The sequence below is a fragment of the Bacillus rossius genome, chromosome 17 (assembly GCF_032445375.1).
Source record: "Bacillus rossius redtenbacheri isolate Brsri chromosome 17, Brsri_v3, whole genome shotgun sequence".
NCBI classification, from domain to species: domain Eukaryota; kingdom Metazoa; phylum Arthropoda; class Insecta; order Phasmatodea; family Bacillidae; genus Bacillus; species Bacillus rossius.
In genome coordinates, this window is record NC_086344.1 from 12,295,475 (window position 1) to 12,321,601 (window position 26,127).

At 38.0% G+C, this 26,127-nt stretch overlaps 2 protein-coding genes across 2 annotated transcripts in view; both read right to left on the bottom strand.

Moving 5' to 3' along the window:
- The window catches only part of LOC134540938 (cell adhesion molecule Dscam2-like), a 147,759-nt gene extending 143,223 nt beyond the window's left edge, over positions 1-4,536 (bottom strand). The window contains exon 1 of the mRNA XM_063384019.1: positions 4,443-4,536. Within this exon, the coding sequence (XP_063240089.1) occupies positions 4,443-4,536 (94 nt within the window). The remainder of the gene's footprint in view (positions 1-4,442) is intronic.
- Positions 4,537-4,545: 9 nt separating this feature from the next.
- The window catches only part of LOC134540939 (histidine-rich glycoprotein-like), a 109,216-nt gene continuing 87,634 nt past the window's right edge, over positions 4,546-26,127 (bottom strand). The window contains exon 5 of the mRNA XM_063384020.1: positions 4,546-4,571. Coding sequence (XP_063240090.1) covers positions 4,546-4,571 — 26 coding nt within the window. The remainder of the gene's footprint in view (positions 4,572-26,127) is intronic.

Sequence of the window (26,127 nt, forward strand, 5' to 3'; positions counted from 1 at the left end):
ATTTCTGAAAACATGTTTCTTAAAGTGTTCAAATAATCCTGAAAACGTGTCCCTTGGAAGGGCAGCCCATCAGGATTTTTCTGACAGTAGTGTTTTTGAAAGGTTGTCTGAATTGTTGCCCCTTGGATGGGCAGCCCTTCAGAATTTTTCTGACAGTGGTTAGTTTAGTTGTAAAGTGACCTAACCTAACCTAACCCAACCCAACCTAACCTAACCTAACCTAACCTAACCTAACCTAAACTAACCACTGTCAGAAAAATCCTGAAGGGTTGCCCATCTAAGGGGCAGCATTTCAGTCGCCCCCGATCGTCAACATTTTTTTACCAAGTGTTTGGTACCAAAAGATACTTCGTCATCGAGATATTCGATACAGTAAATAACGATTTAGCGATTCTAAAAGTGTTTGTTAGTCTTCAAGGCTCTTCGGAAAGAAAATTTTACCGTTGAGCCAAACATGTGATATTAAAGAAAGAAACCCATCTGCCGCTTGATTTACTGAACAACTTTAGATACAAAAACCAATTTATTTTCTGCTGATTTGTTCATAAAAAGTCTTAGATCATAATGTTTGCTCTCGCGGAGCAGTTTGTGTGTAGCGATTATAGATAATCAGGAGCAACAAAAGAACTATTTTATTGTTATAAATAACCGCAAGTTTACAGACTTTTTATTGAAGAAAGGATCTCAAATAAACGACTCTTTCTTTTAAGTCGCAGTTAACCATATCACTTGTGAAATACAGCAGTTTCTGACTTTATGGTTTTGTGCTATCTTGTAAAAAAATATAATATGTACTTGGAAGGAACGACAAAAGGTTTGATGTGGATTTAAGTTATTTTATTTGTTATTGATTTGACTCAAGCTTTATTGCTGTGTGTTTGTGCTCAAAGGAACGAAATCAACCATCCGTGAATATCCAGAGATATCAGGGAATCCGAGAAGATTCCTGGATGTATTGTAACCAGTGTTACTGGGGCTCTGTTGGAAATTACAGTGAATTCGCGGTGTTTTTTTTTTTAACGAAGAATATAACTTCGCGATTTCAAATAACAGAGTCTTCGTTGAAACCTCGACGTGGTAAGAATTTCGAGTTGCATGTTTCAATTTAATAAAAAAAAAAGGCGGACAAATTAAGAGTGTTCTTATTTGTAGACATAACCAATTTTTTTCCCTTTGAATTTCTGAAGTGAAACTTTTTTGGGCGCGACGAGAGTAAAAATTTCCATTACAATTTCAAGGCCGAATTTCAATGCAAAGTTTTCCGTTGAACATGGTTTTGGAACGTTTCTGCCGCCACAGAGATATACAGATTTTCACTTCTATCGTGTGAAATGTGTTACCCGTGCTCTTTTTTTGTTGTTGTTGATATACCAAGAATAATCCGTACAAAGCAAATACATTCAGAGTCCGTAAATTTAGGAAGATCCCTGGGTAATTCTTTTCCATCTTTCTTCGTAAATTGAAGATAAAAAAATTGGTGTGTGTCATGGACACAGCTGTGTGTTGTACGTGAATACGTGTACGTAACAGGTAATATTTTCTGTACAAAATATAAAATATGCTATTTTATGTATGTTATTATAATGTTTTAACACTAAGAAGTCGCGTATAGGCCAACATAATAATTTTTTGTTTTTATATATTTTTATTATAACACCATATACATTCACTGTTACTATTGAACACTAATTTTTACATATACAATCGATAGATTTTGACGAGAGCTGACGATCGAAACTCAAACAAACGTCGTAGCTTCTCCGAGTCAAAAGTTACACTAAATGGAAATCTCGAAACGCAGCAAAATGACCTCAAAATGGCGGCGCTTCCCCCTCCACCGCGCGCGATGCGTCACAGTCCTCACTTAGCGTAACGAATTCTTTGATCCTTCAGCTATCCAGTGGTGTAATTAAATTTTTGGATGGAGATGATAGACATGTGGCTGCAACACCGAACTGTATCCCCCGATTTTATCATTCGTTTTTTTAATTGCCTCCCACTATGGAAGCAATTTTAAAGACGTATTCAAGTAAAAAAAAATTCAAAGCAATAATGAGGACTGCCGACAGAAGTGAAAACTTTAAACTATAAACAAACAGTTGTTATTTTTGGATATCCAAATTAAATTTTTCATACAAATCAGGGCCTTTTTCACAATTTTAACGAAAAAAATATCACACAGCAAATCTGTTTTATCACGTAAGTAAAATAACTCTTAAATTACTATAAAATACGCATTTTATAGTAATTGTAGGTATTAAAAAAATAATTCTGTTCTTAATTTTTAGGTTATATTGCTACAAAGACTCCCGTTTTCTTTGTTATTCGAACTATATATCTATATGAGAATATTAATATATATTTTATACTCACTTTGTACTGCATACACACATTCGATTCACATATGCACAGCACTGAGCACAGGGACTGAAGACGCGTATTAACAAGATATGTATTGGTATATGTCGTGTGCATTACTTGTCGACTTGTGTCATGTCTACTGGCTGTGCGCGCACCACTGAGTATGTATATGGGAAGCCTTCTTTTCACAGATGAGAGAGCCAAATGCCCGATCGTGCATCTTCGTTTTTTTTTGTTCATTGTAAAAGGTTAGGTTAGCGATATTATAAATACTTTAAAACATTGTGAAAGGTTGATTTGGTTAGGATAACTACATCAAAGATACTGTGAAATCATGTAAACGGTTTCCTAGCCCTGGATAGCTACATATTAAAAAAGTTACAGTAAGTCCTCTATTTACGTCGTACCGATTTACGTTGTTTCGGATTAACGTCGCTAATGTTTGAGTACTCATGTTTCAATTTAAGTTGTCCCTGATTCACAATAACGTCGTTTGCAATGACCGTAAATCTTTATTTTAACGAAAACACCGTGTATAATTCGTTTATAATTATTTGTTTCCTTCGGTAGTTAATTTATGCTATGTAGCGTAAGCTACACGTTCACCGCCTTATCTTATCATACATCATGAGGTACGCTTCCTGCTCTCCGCGCGGTGATGCAATACTACCAGCCACACCGCTCGGCCACCCACGTATCTCGCACGTAGAAGTGTTATCTACTTCCCGCAACGACACAGCATTTTCTCCTACCCCTTTTCGTCCAACTCCTTGGCACTTCAGTCGCTATGATATCATTGAGTTGGCCGGAGTTTTAAACGTGCCGTTGTTAACTTTATCGTGATTAAATGTGTTTGTAGTAGGCCTACAGTATCAGCTCACTGCAATTTATGATTTTTTCTTCATAAGATGTCTTCCAAACGACTAAATTTATCTTCAAACGTAATTTCAAAAATTAAGAACAGAACACATGTTTCATTAGCCACGAAAATGGAAGTTTTGAGACGTTTCGATTCGGGCGAGAGGGCTGTTGAGATTAGTTATATTACGTACAGTATGTACTATATATCTGTTTTTATATTTCAATCAATAACGGTAATAAAGCAGCTGGTTAAATAACCATTCTATAAAGCTGAGAAGTACTAGTTGGACTTGTTTCCCACGCTGTCGGTTGTCATTTGCTGATAAAATTGCCCGTTGTCACGTCTGTATGCCAGCCGTGGCCGGCCGGTGGCATGAAACATGGCTCATTTTGCGTCGTTTCTATTTACGTCGCGGTTTTCAGGAACGTAACCCCGACGTAAACCGAGGACTTACTGTATTTGCTAAGCAACCATAAAATGATTTTACAGTATTTTTAATTTAGCTATACTTACCTAACATGAACCAACCATCCACAACGTTTTAAAGTATTTATAATGTAGCTAACCTATCCTAATCGACTGCAAAATTTAATGCCACACCGGTTTATACAATGAGATAGAACGGGGGGGGGGGGGGGGGGGGAAAGCGAGCATGAACTTCGGGGAACTTCGGGTGTGGCTCTCTCGCCCTGTGAAAAGAAGGCTTCCCGTATGTAGGGGCGCTTAAACAGGGGGTGGGTGGGGCAAGGGTATTTTGGCCCCCCCCCCCTTCTGAAACTTTGAAGTGGGGGCAAACGGGGGCAAAGAAAGTGCTGTGTAATCAATTTTTAGATCATAAAACTGCTTAAATAGCACCATTTTCCACCTTGAAATACAAATATTCCCGGGAGACCCCCCGCTTCAATAGGGGGGATCGATGATTCTTTATAAAATGGTATATTTCCCACCCCCCCCCCCTTTGGAAATTTGGTTGTTGCGCCCCTGCCCGTATGTATATACATATACACAAATATATATACATTCACGTCACGTGACCATGTCGATGACGACTTACATGAATTTGCTCCCTATCCGAACCTCCCTACAGAAGGTTGTCACGTCAACACAACAGTGTCGAGCAGTGTCGGTGGTGGGCGTGGTCGCTCGGCGCGCGAAGTTCCAGCGGCTCCAGACAGCTCGGTCGCGACAATGGAGCCGCCCCCCCCCCCCCGCCGCCAACCTGCCGCCTCCACGGGGGGCGGGGCGCCGCCCCATTGTGCGGCGGAGCCGGGGGAACTTTGTCTGCCGCCGCGAGCTGCGACGCTCATTAGCATTCCCGCAGCTCAGCCGGGGCCGTGTCTCTTGCACACTGCACCACGACTATACCTCCTCTGTCCCTCACTGGTGGAGTTACTTCGCTCGCGGAACGATTCCCGAACAAATGCTTATTTGCTGAACATTCCGAAAATGCAAAAAAATAAAAAAATAAAAAAAAAAATTTGTTTGTCTGTAAATTCTGTTTACGGACGATAGTTTAAACGTGACGTCATAACAAAAAAAATTGATGAAATGATTGCATACTTTTTATGAATAAAATTGAATCATTTTTATTGAATTATCTCCTATTTTGTACGGATGCAAAGAAGGAGTGAAATGAAATCTACAATTTAATTGATAACTTTGTAGCCAACACCGGACTCGATCCCAGCACATCACTCCCCTCCGTCCCACTTCCCCCACTCCAATGGGCAGCCTTTCCTCACCTACCAGTGCCCCCTCCACCATTCCTCCTCCCTTCCCCTTTTTTTAGGTCGACAGTAGCGCCTCTTGTGGCATAGATTTAGTGGGGTATAAATAGGGCCGCCCGACCGGTCTTCCTCGCAGTCCTCGCTCACTAGGAGTAAGGCTGTCCATCTGCGTAGGCACGCTCTTTGGGATCATTTAGCTAGGTATATCTAGGTCGTCTGTTTGCTCGTGGAAACCGCACATGATTAACATGGGTCCCAGTTATGAATTATTCTTCGGTGTGAAGCTTGCTTACTCTGATGCACTCAGGCAGTGGCGTGAGCTCCGCCTCTGACTGCGTGTTGCGGGATTGTCGGCGTTTGAACTTTCTATCAGGCCGTGGGTGGTTGTAGGTCTTCCCTTCATTTGTTTAGATGCGTTTTCAGTCGCTTTACACTGACTTAGTGTTGTTTCTAATTCACTTAATCGGGTCCGTTTCATCCGTCATTGTGTGCCTACGTTCGATGTTAGATATTGATGGTTAATGATAGATAGAATCCTTAGTAATGATGTAATGGTGTATGCGTACACTCAGTTGGAGTAAAATTTACGTATTTAAATGTTGCTATTATAACATTTATATCGCAAGGTTTAACGTATATTCTTTTGAGAGGTGTTTTATGGGGTTCTGCTATACACGTCCTAGGGTTGATAATACTAATGTACCTGAGATTACGTAAGGGTGGATACGTAACATAGTTTTCTTATCCTGTGTTGTAATGAAGTTTTTGGTCGAGTTAATAAGACGTCCATTAATTTTGGATATGCACCTAAAGGCGAAACAATTCAAGTAAGACGATTCATTGTTACGTTTGTTGTTCAAAAAAATATCGTCATAACTATTCTTCATGTACCTAAGACTATATCTCTAAAAAACTTAATAGATGTGGTCACTATAAGCGTGTAAGATGATATAAAAAATACATGATTAAAGTTACATATATATGTCACGTTTTTAATCTTTCATTTCATAAAAAGATTACCTTAAATTCTTCAAAACAAACAGAGTACTGTATGCTAAACTAGCCTTCGCTAGTATTTTGCTCTGGTCACGTGTTATTTGTTCGCCCAGCTAATGTAATCAATCCGGGTGGTCCGGGGATTGGATTGGATTGGATTGGATTAATTCAAATATGTTTTTACTACTTTAACGAAAGAGATTATTTTTAACTATAACTTTTGTACATGTTTGCTATTTAACTTCTTTCAATCTGTGTTATTCTGTTAAGGATAGGGCGACGATAGGAAAAGTGGGAAACGAATGGGAGTGTTTCAAGTTTAATGTGCCTCGAAAAAGTCAAATCGATGGTTGTTCCAATCGAGTGGAAGAGAGATAGATGCGGCGCAAGCGTACAATGAGCGTAACGGGACAAATCGTAATGGGACAATGTGCGTAACGGGACAATGAGTCATACTTTTTCGTGCCTGGAGCCGGCGATCATCGATTTATTAGACGTTGTCACGTCAAAAAAAATTATAATTTTAACTATACTCTAAAATATATTGAACTGTGTTGATGATTACTACTTAAAGGTTGTCGCGCTTTCATTGTTAACGATAACTAACCACTACAAAAAAAATTATGAGCTCTGAGTAGATTTTTTTAGAATTTAAGATATATATTTAACATTGAATCAGCCCATTTTCGAAACATGTAATTACGAAGAGCGAAAAATTGCACTATATTAATACCAAGTGTAAAATTGTTTTTTTTTAAACTGAAGTTTTAAAATTAATCTTATTCGTTATTGTCATTTTGTGACACTGCTCCGTGTGAAGTAGCACTACAGACGTAAATCCTTGCCAGCTTTCTCTTCGTTGCTAAGTTAAAATTATTTCTTGTGAGAAATATCATGTACATGCTAGGTGGCTCTGGCTATAACTATAAGATAGTTTGTTAAGAATATACTGGTATTGACTCACAATGAATTTTACAAAGTTAACTTTTTTAACTGTAATGTCTTCTCTTGGTTACATAATGCCCTCAAGTGCACAACCACAGTGTCTCTAGCGCTTAAGAAACATTTCGTAAGTGAAAGAAAATGCTTCAATATTAAAATTAGCCAAATTATAAAAATATTATTACAAATTTTTGGTGCACTATAAATATATTATTACGCTGGTTCACAAGTGCACAAACCCAATGCAAAAAAAAAATTAATACCGCATTGAAAAACCGGGGAATATTCTCGTTTATTTTTAAAAATATTGGAAGCTTAGGGTTACTTTCAGGCAATAAATTAAAATGACGATTTTTCTTCAGCAGGGTAAAAACACTTAATATAGTAGGAAGACTTTTTTTAATGTTTTATTTATGGAAATTTTTTGAGAAGAACGGGTGGTTGTTAAATGAGAAACATAGGAAATTTTATTATTTTTTTTACGGGTAACATTGGTTTTTGTGTTTAAAAAAAAATTGTACGCGAAAGCGTTTGTGAGCACTTTCGTATGTAAATGTTTTTTTGCGGGGGGGGGGGGGGGGGGAAGGTATTTTAGAACCTGGAAAGTTTCTTAAAACCAAGACCATTTTCTGCCACTACTATCTTAATCGTATTTAATTAAAACAGACATAACACCGATAATTCGTTCATAACTCTTTCGTGTTATATTGCCTTTTTTGTTTTTTAAATTTTATTTAACCACCGTTATTCTGAAACGGCTTGTTTTTTTTTTGTCTGGCCCCGGCCGAGGACGATATCTTCTTTTTTTAACGTAATAAACCCGTGATGGCGCTCGCAACGCTTAGCGCGCGGAAAGTTTTCCGTGGCTTATCTGCGCTGGGCTGGACGCGTTACCCAGTGAGGCGTCCCTACACACGCGCAGACACGCGCAGACACGCACAGACAGCCTCTCCCCCAGGGCCGGCACAGACACTGCGCCTAGCACTCCTTCAGCACACGGCTCCAGACAACACCCCGCGAACACTGTTCTCGTCGATGGTTATTTTCTTTCCCTACCAGGGCATTAATGAACGCGCGTTTAACAGGTATTATCCCCTTCCATCTTGCAATTTTAAAAAATAGGTTGTCTGTAAAGTCGGTTTACGGACGATATTTTAACGTGCCAACGTCATAACAAAACATTGATGAAATGATTGCATAGTACTTTTATGAATAAAATTGAATCATTTTTTAATTGAATTATCGCCTATTTTTTACGGATACAAAGAAGGAGTGAATTGAAATCTACAATTTAATCGATAAATTTACTTTTATTTGCAATCATTAATTCAAATATGTTTATTACTTTAACGAAGAGATTATTTTAACTATTACTTTTATACATGTTTGCTATCTAACTTCTTCCAATCTGTGTTATTCTGTTAAGGATAGGACGATGATAGGAAAAGTAGGAAAATAATGGGAGTGTTTCAAGTTTAATGTGCCTGGAAAAAGTCAAATAGATGGTTGTTCCAATCGAGTGGAAGAGAGATAGATGGGGCGCAAGCGTACAATGAGCGTAACGGGACACAGCGAAACGAAACAATGTGCGTAACGGGACAATTTTTCGTGCGTGCAGCCGGCGTTCATCGATTTATTAGACGTCACGTCAAAAAAAATGAAGTAGCTTGGCTTGTGTGTTGTAGCCGCGTCGTTGGCAAATAATTATTCACCCGACGTTTCGGCCGACACTGCAATCGCCATCATCAGGGAGCAGTTGCCTACTGTGTACCTATGACTAGGTTAACTGCTCCCTGGTGATGGCGACTGCAATGTCGACCGACACGTCGGCGAATTATTCGCCAAGGACGCCCGGCTACAATACAGAAGCCAAGCTACTTAATTTTTTTTGATGTGACGTCTAATACTGACTCCTAATTCATTGACGTCTCCGAATTTGCACTGCCAATACTAACATGGCTAAACCTGCGCAACTTCAGATAAAAACCAACTTACAGAAAAAATATTTTGGCCCAGTTCAAAGAAACTTGCATAAAATTGCGGCTGATTTTTAAACACAGTGTTACGCTAATTTGCTAGTCAGGCTTTTTACATGCTTCTGAAAACAACTGAAAACATTTTAGACTTTTACAAAAATAAATATTAATCCAAAGATACTAAAGCCGGACTGCTTAAGATAGCAAGATCAGTTATAAGACTTTATTATTAAAAATAAGTTAATTATAATCAGATAAAGAATAAATATCTATAGGGGCTTGATACTATAGAAATACACTTGTATTCGTAAGTATACTAAGTGTATGGTAGCTAGATAAACCACACGTATTCTTAAGAAATCCAGATATTTTCTTAAATTATCACCCTCAAAAAATTTTTTTGGGTTAAATTTTCCAATCCGTGTTTTGAGCGCCTAGCCACACGAATACCAACATACACGCGCTAACACTCATCAGTTTGCGCAGTGCTGCCACACTCAAGTAGAAAACCACCTTTCCCTGACTAAACACTTCCTCGTTGTCCCATTTAATGCACCGAAAAAAGGAAATTTAAGTTTCTGCTGTTTTTGTTAAAACTCACTCTGAAACCGCAATTAAAAAATATATATATATTTACATTGCAACCTAAACTACATATTTACGGGTTACAACTTCACGTGTCTTCACATTTAAACGGTTAACATAAGGGCCAGTGAAACAACTTATTTGCAACATAGAACAGAATAGTCGCGTTGTTAAAACTATTTAGGATTTTTTTTTCTTTCAATTTTCAGCCCGACGTTTATAAAACTGTAGGAAATTTAATACTGACGATATTTTTTTTGATAAATACCCGAGTGTTAATCATGCTCGTACACAGAGTGTTGCCAACTTAATAAACACGTGTGTTCTTTACTTACAAACTATTTTCAATGGAAATAATCTTAGTATCTGTTTTTGAAACATTGACAATAGTCAATAATTAACATTAATTTATGTTACCAAAACTCTCTGTTTTTCAGTTACAGCTATTTAACTGTCTAAAATCATCCACTACGAGTAATTTTCAAGTCGTTATAAGCCATATAAAATAATATAAACACAGTTATGGAATAATTAACAAGATAATTACAGCCATTAAAAAATCCTACTGGCTTTTGTTTTGCATGCATCAAATAATCTTAAAAAAAACATATTAAAAACTTTTTTTCTCTCAGTTCGGGGAATAACAATATAAAATATTTGGACTTGTCAATATCCCGTTTAAAAGCCAATAGTCTGCGGTATTTGGTCAGAGAGACAGACATTATTTTGTAAAACAACAATAGTAACCCGTTTTGTTGATTATGGAACAATGAGATGATTTAAAAAATTTTTTTTTGCAAAAATAACTCAAATCACAACGAACATAGCGTTATGTGGTTACTTCAAAAAAGAGGGGACGAAATGGCTCGGTTTACCAAAGATTAGTACAGAAAATGTCATCAATATGCGTTGAAGGTCACATAGTTCGTATCTAGTGAGTCCGTAAACGTGGGAAGAACCAGAATACAATGCCCTCGACAGAAATATGGCAGTTTTGCTTGTCCGAACAGCCTTGTGGTGGACTTTGTCGTCACAGACATTGTGTTCTCAATGTACTGAAAGAAAACTGAAAGAGGACTTACAAATTGTAAGAAGTGTCTTCATTGTTCCTTTTTTTTTATTTTAATTAATATTTTTTTTCGTAGTATTTGTTGCAATTTTTTTGTTGTTTGTATTCTTTATGGAAATATTCCAGTACTGAAACTACAAATACGTTCTTAATTTTTTTTGGTTTTCTGTAAAACCATTCTTGGATTATTGCTTAATTTAATTAATCTAAAAATTAAACTATATTTTAAACTTGTATTGACATTCTAATACAAAAATATTTTCAGTTCAGCTATACCTGCTTTCTTTTTTGAAAACTTAAAACTGATTTTACTATAATTTAAAAAAAAAAAGAAATGGCAAAATTTGTGTGCAGTAGGTCACTTGCTACTATAAAAACTAACAATTTACAACCGGGAAAAAATATAACCATTTTTTTATATGTCATTCCATTTATTTTGGCGCATGTTTAGTTATAGTATAGTATTACTTTCTAAATTTGGTATAAGTTTTTACCAACTACCTTATAAAGATTTGTAAAATTATTTGCGTGTTTGTTATTTCACCATGCATAGGTATAGATGAGTCACTTATTGTTTAGAAAGTGAGAAGAAGAGTTTTAAAGCACTGTCAGCAGTATCTATGCCAAATATCCCGATTTTGCGCGGTATACGGAAAACCTAGGTATTTTATAACCCTCTAAAAGCCCAAGTATACATTACAATTATACCATAACAATGTTACGGTGATTAAAATTATCTTAATCGTACCATGATCTCAGCGCATATTTAATGAGATCATGGTACGCGTTTTTTTTTTGTAATTTTTATAGTGCTTGAATAACATATTTTTTAAAAAATCTTACGCTTTTCTTTTGTCCGAGTGATAATTTTTTCCTTTTTTATTTTTGACGTGACAACGTCTAATAAATCGATGAACGCCGGCTGCACGCACCAAAAAGTGTCCCTTTACGCACATTGTCCCGTTATGCTGTGTCCCGTTACGCTCATTGCACGCATGCGCCGCATCTATCTTTCTTCCACCCGATTGGAACAACCATCGATTTGACTTTTTTTCCAGGCACATTAAACTTGAAACACTCCCATTCGTTTCCTACTTTTCCTATCATCGTCCTATCCTTAACAGAATAACACAGATTGGAAGAAGTTAAATAGCAAACATGTATAAAAGTTATAATTAAAATAATCTCTTCGTTAAAGTAATAAACATATTTGAATTAATGAGAGCAAATAAAAGTAAATTTATCAATTAAAATGTAGATTTCATGTCACTCCTTTGTATCCATACAAAATAGTGATAATTCAATAAAAATGATTCAATTTTATTCATAAAAGTATGCAATCATTTCATCAATATTTTGTTATGACGTTGTCACGTTAAACTATTGTCCGTAAACCGACTTTACAGACAACCAATTTTTTTCTTTTGAAAGGGTGTTTGAGGCAGTACTATTTTGATCCACACGTTCCTTGGCGACTTCTTGGATCGCTATCTACTAGGAATGGGGGGGGGGGGGGGAGTGCTATCACTCACATTGTGTGGTGCCAGGGGGGACTTCGTATCGAATCACTCACTGTAAAACAATCAAACACGGACATGGTATTTTTTAATATATATGCAGCATTGTTTGTATGAAATTCGTGTGAAGTTGTAGTACACGATTATTTAATAATTTTTGAAATTTTATTATCTCTCTTAACAGACACATCATCATATATGTTAAAAGGTAAGATAAACTTGATAAATATCATCCAAACGATATTTTATATGACCAATATTTACTGCAAGGGGTGACTAAATTTATCTCCCACATCAGTCAAATTCGTTATTACCTTAATAACCACAACAGCTAGCCCGTTAAAAATTCTTGAATATGTTCTAAATATCACTAAGTTATTTTTTAAACCATAAAATTCCTTTTTACTATAAGACAATTTTTAAAAATTATCTACAACTTTTTCTTTGAAGTGTTTACACGAACAACCGCTACTACAAGGGGTTGAAACATCAGAATTTGAAGAAAATATCTATTTATTTGAAACCCATTCCTAATTATTTTGCAGCATTATAATATTATCTAATATTTCTGTCAAAATAATTTTTGGTACGTGCAAACTATTTGTAAACATGAGTTGGAACACAGAACATTATATAACAACCTTAATATATATATATAGATATAAATATAACAACCTTAATATATAACAACCCTAATATATATAACAACCCTAATATATATATATATATATATCAAATTCGTATGTAAATATTGCAAACCTTAAATTTATGTGAAACTTTGATATGAAACAATTCAGGTTAATACGAACCATTACTGCAAGGGGTTGAATAAACAGGCGTTGAAGGACAAAAAAAAAAATTCATAATTTCCTTACTACTCGTGCTATCAAAACCCACCACGCGTCTACCCCCTCCATTTCCCACAAAAAGTATTTCTGGTGTACGTTTTCCAAGTACCGCAGAGTCGAGCATGCTAGAGAATATTATTATTTTTTCAACCCATTTATTTGTTCGTGGTGGTTTTGTGTCGTAGAGCCATTTGTTTCCTAGGAGCTGTGATGAGGAACCAGAATCCCTTCCACGCGGCGTGCTTTATTCCAAAACACACCATTCATACAAAGTTGGCTACGAGAAAAACCACTTCTCCTAATTGGACTTACAAAAAAAAAAGCACTCCCGCTTTATTTTTTTTTTCCCACGGAGTATCGGGATCTATACTACTTGCCATTAGTTATTCAAGTTATTCGAACTAACATAAGGTTAGCGTCGACGATAAAATTGATCACATGTGGGAAAACAAACTAAAGCGTAATTTATATGTTGAAAAAGTAAAAAAAAAAAAAAAAAAAACGAAAAAAAAATTATTTACGTCTTTAGGAGAAAATTCTAAAAACCTTCGTGACCAGTCTTCTAAAGTTCAAGTTAGGCTCAAGTTTATTTAAAGTTCAGTTCAGTGAGAGTGCTACTTCAAGGGAAAGTTATTTTCCGTCCGCTGCACGTGACTCTCGACTTACAAATTTTGAAGCTCAAGTTTTACTTCAGTTTAGTTTTCAGAATAAAGGAAAGCCAGCCATTGATCTCTAAAACTTGCCATCGCTATTCGGTGACAAAAAAAAAAAAAAAAAAGAAATGCGACGGTAATGCTCGCAGGCTTTCACGGCCATTGTCTGGGCTTCTGGGTTGTAGCCGTGTCCTTGGCGAATAATTCACTGACGTTTCGGTCAAAATTGCAGTAGCCATCATCAGAGAGCAGTTTTTTTACTTCATTTTATTTATTTAAGTACATTTGGCTACAAATCATTTTATTTCTATTGTATCGAGTGATTTTGTTTGATGTATTAGGTTACCTACTAACTGCTCCCTGATGATGGCGACTGCAATGTCGACCGAAACGTCGGTGAATTATTCGTAAAGGACAAGGCTACAACACAGAAGCCAAGCTACTTCAGACAATGTGTCGTTCCAACGTTCATCTACTAATCATAAAAATATTTCTTTGGTTGAATACACACAGAACTAAGCCTATGGTTAATAAACATTTCTTATTTTATTTTGTAATCATATTTTGACGTGACAACGTCTAATAAATAAATGAACGCCGGCTGCACGCACGAAAAAGTGTCCCTTTACTCACATTGTCCCGTTACGCTGTGTACCGTTACGCTCATTGTACGCTTGCGCCGCATCCATCTCTCTTCCACTCGATTGGAACAACCATCGATTTGACTTTTTTGAGGCACATTAAACTTGAAACACTCACATTCGTTTCCTACTTTTACTATCATCGTCCTATCCTTATCAGAATAACACAGATTGGAAGAAGTTAAATAGCAAACATGTATAAAAGATATAGTTAAAATAATCTCTTCGTTAAAGTAATAAACATATTTGAATTAATGAGTGCAAATAAAAGTAAATTTATCAATTAAATTGTAGATTTCACTTCACTCGTTCTTTGTATCCATACAAAATAGTGATAATTCAATAAAAATTATTCAATTTTACTCATAAAAGTATGCAATCATTTCATTAATGTTTTGTTATGACGTCGTCACGTTAAACTATCGTCCGTAAAGCGACTTTACGGACAACCAAATTTTTTTTAATACATTCTATTACACTTTATTACGGACTCGCATTTTTAATTGACATCGGCGCGCGAAAGAAAGAACAGATGTACTGTTGAATGCGGATGGAACAAAATGGAAACTTTTGTTTGTTTGAAGAAAAAAAAACATTCCCCCCACACTCCGTAATGACTTCAGTTTCTGACCGTAGCTGGAAACTTCCCCTCACCCAGGCAGAAGCGCTCGGAGCTATGCAAGTTCTCCGAGATTCTCCGGGACTAAGGGCCGTGCTAGCAGAGGAAGGCAGACAGACAACAAGCAACTCCGGCATTCGAGACAGATAAAAAGTTCTGCCAACTTCTAGAAACCTCAGTCCCAGTCGGGCCACTGCAGCGGAATTAATGACTCTGGCTGAGGGGGCCTGGATAAAAAAAAAAGAGGGTTGGGGGGGAAGGGAATTTAACTTCGGTAATATTTTCTGGTCGTTAAAGTTCTCATCTTCGTTTTTATCCCCACCGAATAAGTTTGCCTGAGCAGATAAAGGTACTCACATTTTCCGCATTTACGATCTCTTGGCACACTCCCATTATTGACTCGTGTATAATGTAGCAAATAATATTTCCTCACGGACAGTTTTTCCTTCCACGATGGCAAATAAAGAGATTCGAACTCTTTTGTGTATCAGCAGAGTCTCGGGTGGAAATGGAAATTATTATGTACTCCAACTTTTTTTGTCATTTTATTATTCAAGATTTTTGACTCGACAACGTCTAATAAATCAATGAACGCCGGCTGCACGCACGAAAAGGGATGACTCATTGTCCCGTTACGCACATTGTCCCGTTACGCTCATTGTACGCTTGCGCCGCATCTATCTCTCTTCCACTCCATTGGAACAACCATCGATTTGACTTTTTCGAGGCACATTAAACATGAAACACTCCCATTCGTTTCCTACTTTTCCTTCCATCGTACTATCCTTAACAGAATAACACAGATTGGAAGAAGTTAAATAGCAAACATGTATAAAAGTTATAGTTAAAAATAATCTGTTCGTTAAAGTAATAAACATATCTGAATTAATGAGAGCAAATAAAAGTAAATTTATCAATTAAATTGTAGATTTCATTTCACTCCTTTGTATCCAAACAAAATAGTAATAATTCAATAAAAAGTATTCAATTTTATTCATAAAACTATGCAATCATTTGATCAACGTTTTGTTATGACGTAGTCACGTTAAAAAATCGTCCGTAAACCGACTTTACAGACAACCAATTTTCCATTATAATTTCTCTAAACATGTTCTCGACGGATACAGAGCACGCAAGGCATGGGTAAGCACGCACCATACTCAAATGAGGGTCACTTAAGGGGCCCGCCTCGTCAGGGGCGTATCTGTGTCGGCGAGGCGGGATGATGGTGCTTCTAGCGCGGTGTCTCCTCTGGACTGGCGCGCAGTCTTCTCCCAGTGCATATGAGCGGCGACTGTAACATTATATGGCGGAGAAATGAAGATAAGGCTGAATTTAGGTCCCTTGAGTGCTTTCAAGTATCAACGGATACACTGTAACACGCATTTCACATATTTAAAACAAAAATAAGGAAACAGATCCATACTTCAGCGTATTCTTCAATTATTTTCGTATACAGACGCCACTCAGATATCTTGAGCATTTTTCAAATTGCATGTTTTTATTTTTAAGCTCTGCATGCCGTATGTGTGCCCGGGTACGCGAGGCCTTTAAGTACTTATCTCTAAATCTATACTTATGTAGAATTTAATAAAAATATCTCTTTATGATAATTCAGCTGCAAATGTAGGTCTATCCTTATGTATTTTTTAAAGTACGATAAAATAAAGTTATTTATCAGGACTAAAATGTTAACACTGTTTGCATTAGTTGAAAAAATCATTTATTTTGTAAATAGAATCAAAATGCAGTGCATTATAATTATGAAAACAGCACTAAATAAAGGTACGTGACAAGTTCAAAATTAAATAACGCACACATGCGAGGAAATATTTAATGTTTGTCTTACACGATCTTTGGTTACTCGGAGTTATTTATATGAGTACATTGGAGAGAAAACTATAATTATCTCTTCTATTTCGTCACAAGGAATAAAACTGCCTCTAATCGCGTGTGAATTGAGCAAGTGCTGGCACAGTTATCAATGCAGTTCACCGCGCGTAATATAACATTAAAATTTTTCTAAACGTTAACTTAAGATCATGATCGATATTAAAGTATAATTGAAAGATAATTACTTGAAACTGTTCCCTTACAGGAGAGACAAGTCCAACTCACTACCAGCTGAGAGCGATCCAATATTTAAAAAAATTTAAAGAACTTGTATCTTAAAATATTATATATAATTTAACTACTTAAGGGAAGTAATAATGATAGTACAGTAAAACTACAGGTTGTAAGTAAGTTGTGTATTTTCAAGGCAATATAAAATATAAGGTTCCTTTTTGTATAATTAATAGGTTTCAGAATAATGTGTGTTTTGTCGTATCTACGTATTCGCAAGCACAAGGTCTTGCCACACCCATTTATCGGTGTTTCCATGGAAGTACAAGCGGGAAAGACATGGCGCAAAATATCAGTGCACTTACTAACTTAGTAACTTGCCCAAAATTGCCAACATAGCTTGTCCCGGCGTATAGTCAATGGGTTTGTGGATTGATTTCAAATTAACAGCAGAATTAACTACTGAGATGGTTTTAAAATAACCGCAGGCTAAATAAATTATATCTCTGGATTAAGCTAAATCATGCACTTTCATAAGCTTTAATTTGTGGACGAAAAAAACATTCGCCAGAGGAAGACCAAAGAAACAGAAAGTGCATCGCAGCTGCAATTGATTCATGCCACAGGAAACAATCGTTCAAGGGTTGGTTATTGGATTGCCTTTCCTGCAGGACAACTACAAACTGGTGTATTTGAATTATTTACAGCGGGGAGGGTATACAGGCATTAGGCATCATGACGGCCTAACGACGGTAAGCGTCACTAAAAAATGGGTGCGTGTACTTCGGTACGCGCGTGAGAAGTTATACTTCTTTGGCATCATTAAAAAATAGTTTTTAATTGCATGCAAATAATTAACCATGGTAGCGTTGTTCTCCATGGTAGCGTTAAACGTTTAACGCAACCTTGTTGGAAGTCGCATTAGAAGTATAACTTCAATAAAAGGTATAACGCTCAAGAGTGTTGCGGAAAGTGTAAGGATCAGGAAAACAAGGGGTAAGTGCACTGATATTTGGTGCCATGTCTTTCCCGCTTGTACTTCCATGGAAACACCAATAAATGGGTGTGGCAAGATCTTGTGCTTGCGAATACGTTGATACGACAAAACACACATTATTCTGAAAACTATTAATTATACAAAAATGAATCTTATATTTTATATAGTCTTGAAAATACACAACTTACTTACAACCTGTAGTTTTACTGTACTATCATTATTATTGTCCTTAAGTAGTTGAATTATATACAATATTTTAAGTTACAAGGATACCTGACGAAATAGCATCGGCGTTGATAGAACTACGACCAGACGGTGAAGTTTCGATTCTAGCTGGGACATGGTGGACAAAATACATGAACAATCTAAAACTGAGCCCTTTCTCTACGTTAGTCTAAAAATATATTTTTTTTCTCGCCTTCTTTATTACAGATGTAGGAAGCTTACTTTACATGCTGGCTGCAGAATCATTTTTTTTAATATATTTTTAGAATGCAGGATTTGTATATTTTATCTAGCTGTATGTATGAGATTCATATTGTGCTTCTAGTTTTGACCTTAAAAACATATACACAAATGTATCCTATTTATTCATTTAAAACAAAATAATGAAAATTACTGTTAATGATTGAATTAAATGAATACTACAATTAAGGAAACATGTTTAATATATGTTGATTTTGTAGGATGAAAACATAAATAATATCAATGCTGCAAGTTAAATAAAGAATCCATGCTTTACACCAGTTACGAATGTTTTAACATGCAGTGAATTTAGTGAGATATTACTGATTACTTCAGTTTAATCACTATTAACAACTCATACAAAGACCACATTGAAACACTCTTACATACAACAAAAAATTCTCAGCCGTGTCCGTCACAAATTGGAAATTTATTTATTTTGTTTCTAGTAGCTTTGCGTTCGTACGACACAAAATTTAAATCTTTCTATAAAAATTAAAAGTATGTGCAAATTCGCTTCCCGACAGTAAGTAATGATTTTGCGTTCACATGGTATTATCAGTGTAATGTTACTGTCTTATTGAATGTGCATGTTTCAACTGTGTTTTAGTTTATTAATAACGAACTAACCGATGCTAAATGCATTTCTGCAGAGTGTAATTCAACCACCAAATTATCGTGCCTTATATCCTGTGGATCGAGACTTCTTAATGAGCGGAAATCATGGAAAACATTTACTTATTGGTGCAGTGTGTGCCATTTTTAAAAAAATTATGCCGGTTGGATACCAACACCGGGGAGAGAGTATTATTATTGTTATTTTTAAATGAATAAATCAAATATTGTCCTCCATTAGCACCGAATCAATTATGCAGCAGCTTGTTTTCGCAGAAGGCGTAATTCGAATCTGCCGCGGCGTAATTTAGCGAGCGCCGCGGGCGGGTGCATAATTGATGCGCGGGCCGCGGTAATTATTTCATAACCCCGCTCATAATTAACCAGCCGTGCGCGGTGGCCAATATTCCGGCCGTTCATGCGCCGTGCCATGAGCACCAGCACGGGTCTGTGCTCATGTGGCGCCTGTGTGCCGCCAGCAAGGAGCGTGTCTGTGTCATGCACTCCCCTCTCCAGATCCTCCTGTTATCCAATCGTAGCGCCCTCTCCTGGGTCTTCTTTGTAGTTACCTCTATTCCTCTACACCTCCTTTACGACATTCTTTCATCACCTAGGGACGGGGGTGACTAATTATGCTAGGTTTTTGACCATCCTTACAGCAGTTGTATTGGAACTTCCACTCAGGACTCTCAAATCCTGGGTGTCTTCACGTCAAGCCCTGTATAAGAACCCTAACCATGTAATTTTAGGAACTGTGATCCCAAAGTCTCTTTTTACACTTCGTGTGACAGTGGTTGTCTTCGATTATGGCATTTTTGGATCTTACTCCCGTCATTTCTGCGAGGCTGCAGCTACGAGATATCCCTCCCTCCCCACCACTGAGTGGTAAGCGGGACTCGACATCTTGAGTTTGCACCGCCCATAAGTTTTCAGACCCCGCTTTTGAGCGCTTCAATGTTCTATCAAAGTTTCTATTTTATTTTTTTATCACTGCTCAATTTTGCTGCAGTGAGTCTCAGTTTGCGCGCCCAGACGGCTACTTCCGGCCCATGTCTTTCCTGGTGAAGTTCCTGCTCCCAGGAGCCCGCAGTGCTTCAGTGACGGCCTGTGGAGCACGTTGTTTCGGCATCCCCGAACGACTCCATCTTCACGGCGGGCGCACTGCTGTTAGGTCAAAAAAAAAGGAACGTAAACCTGCTCCATGTGGCCTACTTACCAATTTGGTTCCAGAATTGTAACAACCAATTTCTGGGCTACGAGCCCTCAAACATGTGACAGCTAAATATTTGCTGTGGGAACGAATATTCGAAGTTAACTTCATCTTTATAACTTGAACGAAATCAAAAATGTAATAAATTCATGCTTCATTTTATGTAAGTTGGCCATCGTTTTACCAACTGCCTTGTTAAAACAATTAATCTGGAAATGTTTTCTGTGTGTCTCTTATCCAAAACAAAACGACAAAAAAAAAAAAAGGAAATGCTATCAGTGATAAAGGCGAAATAAAAACGCCAACGTTTTTCTCTTTTAGTTTGTTACGTTGCAGTGACACCGATCCACTCCATACAGGCATTACTTTTGAGCCTTTATAGATTTTAAATTTAGGTGTGTCTCGGTGGTTCCAACTCTGGTGATTTGTGACCCACGGGTTTATTACAAACGAGCAGTCCTTCCTCAGTTATTTAATTTAAAAGAGGTTATTATAATTACTTTTCAGGAACCACCGATGGTACAGCATTTGATGACAAGTTTGTATTTCGTAATAATTTTAACAAAGTAATATATGAGTTGAGATTCTGTGAAGATTAACTCTGGCAGAAGCTCATGGTTTATGAAGGTTAAAGAGGAGGAAGTTTCACCCCCACACACACACTGCTCATGAGCTCAGCGGTGCGTGGAAGAAAAAGGACATAGTACGCGGCTGATTGAAGGAAGAGAGATTGTGTATGGAGTCCTCTTTGAAATTGTTACGTTCAAAGGCATTCTCATTAGGACTCGTCCGTAGATCAAACACCTGGAGAGACTCTGTAACTTTGAACTTAACGAGCATTAAGTCTCGCTGTGAGCGGGGTCGTTAGAGGAGGTTTCACACGGCGCAGTTCAGGGAAAATCAGTGAAGAAGACGAAAGTGTTTAAAAAAAAAAAAAAAAAAAAAAAAGATTCCAATATTGGTCTGAACTCATTTTGGAAACCATTCTACACAACAGTTGGAAGCACCTGGGTTCGACTCTTTTAAACAATACAGATTAAGTATTTTTAATGTTTTCATAAAAAACATTTACGCAAATACTGGATGATTCCTTAACAAATCCCGAAACCGTTTTTTCTCTCTCGTAAAAGCACAGTAAGGTCACGATAGATAACGTATTGTGCTCATGTAACGGGTGTTGGTAAACTGACGTGTTCAAATTTACGAGCAACTAGATGGGACATGATTGGTTCCGAGGCCACTTGAGTCTAAGAAGTCACTTCACCTTAAGTCTCGACTTCATTAGCCATAATGGGTTATCAAAGGCTCATGTCATTATTTTTGTTTGAAAGTTATTCATCTTAAATGTTAACTGTATTGGAGACCCATATTATGTTTTGTCGCAAGACGTGTTGTTATATATTCGCTACAATTTATTTTACATGTGTTAAAAACAATCAGGAGATAGTTGACATTTTTTTTTCAGGACTATTTATTACAGACTTGTCAGAACCCTTTTGTTCTATAAGAACCATAGCACCCTGTTATTTTGCTATTTCAAACAATTTTGAACATTATTTAGATAGTACAAACCACCTATCAAATAAGTGACACTACGTTAACATACTTAAAGTGTTGTAGGATATTGAAATTTTGAGTTACTGAAACCATAATTGTTTCCAAAGTAGGTCTTGGACAGTGAGAATTCTCATGTTCTAGGTTTTAATGTTTTCTTGATCTTACAAGAAAACACAACCTTCACGATCTTGGCTTTCGTCCGCTTTTGGTTCAAGTGCAACCCGTTGACTTGTGTACGAGTTAATTGTATGTTCGGGTGGCTTATGTGTGCGTGTCGTGGAGTGTATTTGGGGGAGTTTCACGATATATCCAACATGTCAACGACGGCTTAGCGCATTTATTTCTGAACCGTTTTGATTGTTCGCCTCTCACGGGTGTCTGATGGAGTTCTAGAGGAGACCACAATGCGAAAATAAATCTTTTGGACTGGACCGTGGGTTGGAGAGACTAAGATTTGCTCTGCAGATAACAGAACAAACCCTTACACTCCGAACTGAGAAAAAGAGCATCACTGGACACTGACGTATAACTCTCCTCCACCGGACCACGGGTTCACCGGGTGACTGAGGGCTCCCAGCGAGATGTAGGCGCCAGCAGTGCTGATAGTCTCAGGGCACAGTGACACAGCCAACTGTCTGGTAGAGGGGCTGAGGCGGCGACTATGCTGGGTTGGTGGCCCCAGCCGCTGGTCAGTGCCGAAGCCCTAGCACCCTCCCGATCAACAACAGGGAGTGATCCCTAACAGTTCTGTTTTGAATAAGCTCTGGAATTTATATAAAACGAACTGGAATGTTGCTCCCACCCTACCCTATTAGGGCGCATATGTGGGAGGGAAACGTGAGAACGCCGGCCATAGGTCGGAATGATCTGACGCAGAACTCTCAGGTGCGTAGAGTTGCAAAACGCATCTCAGCAATTGACTATGTCTTTTGTGCGGTCCAACTTGTCCAGTTCGGTGCTGGAAAGGCAGTCTCCTGTCTGCGTGCCTCTCTGGAGTCAGGCGTGGTGACACCTGTACTGGGTGAGAGGCACCGGTGGATAAAAAGTATCCGCAGCCTGGAACTCACATGTTTGATGTCCATCTCAAACCATTTACAAACAAAGGAGATCGTAAACTGACTGATCGCAAACGAGCAAACGGAAGAAGCGAGATGGCGTATGTGTCGACGTTACTGAGTATCGCGCTCTCTCTTCACCCCCTCGTCCAAACCTGCTGCTAGCAGAAACTGACTCAGTCCACCAGTCCCTAGGCATCAGCTAGAAAATCCTTGTAGCTCACTTCTTGTAGTAAGAAAAACCTTAAAATTAAACTTTAAAATAACCCCGACTTTGCAATTCTCACTTTAAGTTACCATTAGTAATTAAAAGACATTAAACACTATCATCATGTTTTACCATTGTTTTGTTTTGGTAATCTGTACCGTACTACACCAACCTTACCATACTGCATCAGGTCAAGGTTACCATGTTCTTGCAATATCATTGAAGTTAACAGGATACCAAATTGAAAGTTTCTCACATCCCTTCATCAACTATAAAATAGCTGATGATCTTAAAATGGCTGAATAGATTTTCTTGAATCATAGCTTAGAATGCTCTCGATCAAGTCACCTTTCAAATAATAAAAAAAACTAAATAAAAATCGGTTTGTTCGTTTGGGAGCTACGATGCCACAGACAGATACACAGATACACACGTTTAACCTATAATATCCATCTGTTTGTTTCGGGTGTTATAAAAGGGAGGCTGCACGTCAACATCCCAACATCTCTGAGTCCCCCTGCCACTAGGAACTAGCAGAAAGAACTTGAGGAACCCAAATATTGTAGTAAAAAGGGAGGTGACACATCGACACTACATCTCGGTTTCCTGTGGTGACTGGTCATCAGGTACCTTAAAATTAGATATTATTAATACACTTATGATATTCTGTTTATTCGCAGGACTATTTCTCCTAAACCATGGGAAATCCTTTGTGAGAATTCTTGTTGGAAATTCTTCTAACAATAGCGCCTTTTTGAAAAGTTTCTTTAACGAAATAAAAGCAAAGGCAAGCCCAGACCGTACATCAGTTAACAAATCGTAATGACGGAATACCAGTCACTGAAAAAGGAGGACAGAAGTATAACTCGGATCAGTTTCCCACCCCGTTTTGATTTTTCTCCTCCTACGTTTAACATGTTTCCCGAAATCAATTCCTGCCATGGGCATTCATTTTCAGATTTTCCCTGGCTTTTGTAATGTGTAGCTGATTGTAACCGATTTGCTGTCAACAACAAATACAATCTGTTCATTAACGATCTATATGTAGGATGATATTCTTTCTTAATGCTATTATTGACGTGACAACGTCTCATAAATCGATGAACTCCGGCTGCAAGCACGAAAAAGTGTCCCGTTACGATGTGTCCCGTTACTCTCATTGTAATTATAGTTAAAATAATCTCTTAGTTAAAGTAATAAACATATTTGAATTAATGAGTGCAAATACAAGTAAATTTATCAATTGAATTGTAGGTTTCATTTCACTCCTATTTTGTATTCAATAAAAATGATTCTAGTTTATTCATAAAAGTATGCAATCATTCCATCAATGGTTTGTTATGACGTCACGTAAAACTATCGTCCGTAAACCGACTTTACAGACAACCAATTTTTTTATTTATCTTCATAACCAGATATCTGCTGCTGCTTGATTACAAACTTGTCTTTAGATTTCCAACGCAGCCGGCGACACTGCAGAGTCGGTGATGCATTTGGGAATACGGCGTTTATCCTCGCGCTGTTCCGGAGCCAAGCTCTGTTAGACGGCTGGGCGGAAGCTGCCCAATTACCGAGATCCCAGGGAAATAAACCGAGATTGGATAGGTTAATGCGAGACGAGATATCGCTCGCCTTATTGCGGGATAAGGCCGCTGGCAGCGCGCTGAGTTGCCGGGAAGCAAGGGGAGAGAGAGAGAGAGAGAGAGAGAGGGAGTAGGAAGGGGAATAAGGGAGTGAAGGAGGGATTGGGGAAGGAGCGAGGAAGTAGAGAACGTAGAACGAATACAAGGCTGCGCAAAGGCTAACTTTAGTGGGCAACATCCATACGGTGGGTACCAATCTGTGACACGTTAACTAGACCAATCAGCATTAACGATCACTAAAAAAAAATATTTTGTTTATGCAAACATAACATCAGCAACACAACTCAGCACTATAAAAAAAACTCGTTTTAAAATTAATATGTTAACACAAATTCTCATTATCACAAACCTAAAAATTACTTCAATTTATTGTACTAAGTCTTGGATCATAGAGTTTTTCAATGTTCGAGGCAAATAAACCAAAGTCTATATTAGCATTTATCCTTGTAGGTACATATATATGATAAGTGTTTCACGTTCTCGTTGACAGTGAGGTCATTTTGAGTCCGAAACGCACAACCCACAAACAAGGGTATCGAAGAATGAATCGTCCACGGCTAATAGTAAGAAATCCACCCAACCTTTTACCTGGAGTGATTTCGGAAACAATCAAGAACAGAGATGGGAATGATCGTGAGCCGGCATCCCGAAGTAATGACTTGGATTTTGAATTGCCCGCCGCGGGACTGCTGATTTCCCCTCCTCCAGGTCCAGATTTGTCCTTCCTCACCCCTCCTGAGTTGGACCTGTCCACGCTGCGCATGCGCCGACGTCATGTCGAGGCTATATATAGACGTCAATTTGGTTAACTCGGTCTTCTTCGGCGTACTTATGAATTGATATGTCGTAGACCAACCCTGGTCGCTAGTGCAGGCGGGTGCGTGGGCAGCGCTCAGCGTAAGTAACGATCGTTAGGAATACTTCTACTTTTTCGACCTAGTCACTTTATTTCGGCTCGCCATCGGAAATTGACTTAATGATGCGTTCAGTAGAGTTAACATGATATAATGAATTTACGATAGATTGTAGGGCACTGGTTTCAATCGGACCAGTGTTTTAGCTCAGGGTCCTCTGAAGTGTGTGTCTGGCGCCTGCGACTGGGCGGTGCGCGCTGAAACCTCAACTCGCTGGGAGTGAGGGAGGAGGTGGAGCATGAGCTAGAGAGAGAGAGAGAGAGAGAGAGAGAGAGAGAGAGAGAGGGGGGCTATATCCGCCACAACGAGGCGAGCGGGAGGGCGCGCCGCTACGAGGATAATGAGTTTCGGTGGCGCGCCGACAGAGGCAGCACGCAGCGAGGTCTCTGATCGGGGGCGAATGAAATGCTGCCCCTTGGAAGGGCAGCCCTTCAGGATTTTTCTGACATTAGTGTTTTTGAAAGGTTGTCTGAATTGTTGCCCTTTGGAAGGGCAGCCCTTCAGGATTTTTCTGACATTAGTGTTTTTGAAAGGTTGTCTGAATTGTTTCCCCTTGGATGGGCAGCCCTTCAGGATTTTTCTGACAGTGGTTAGTTTGTAAAG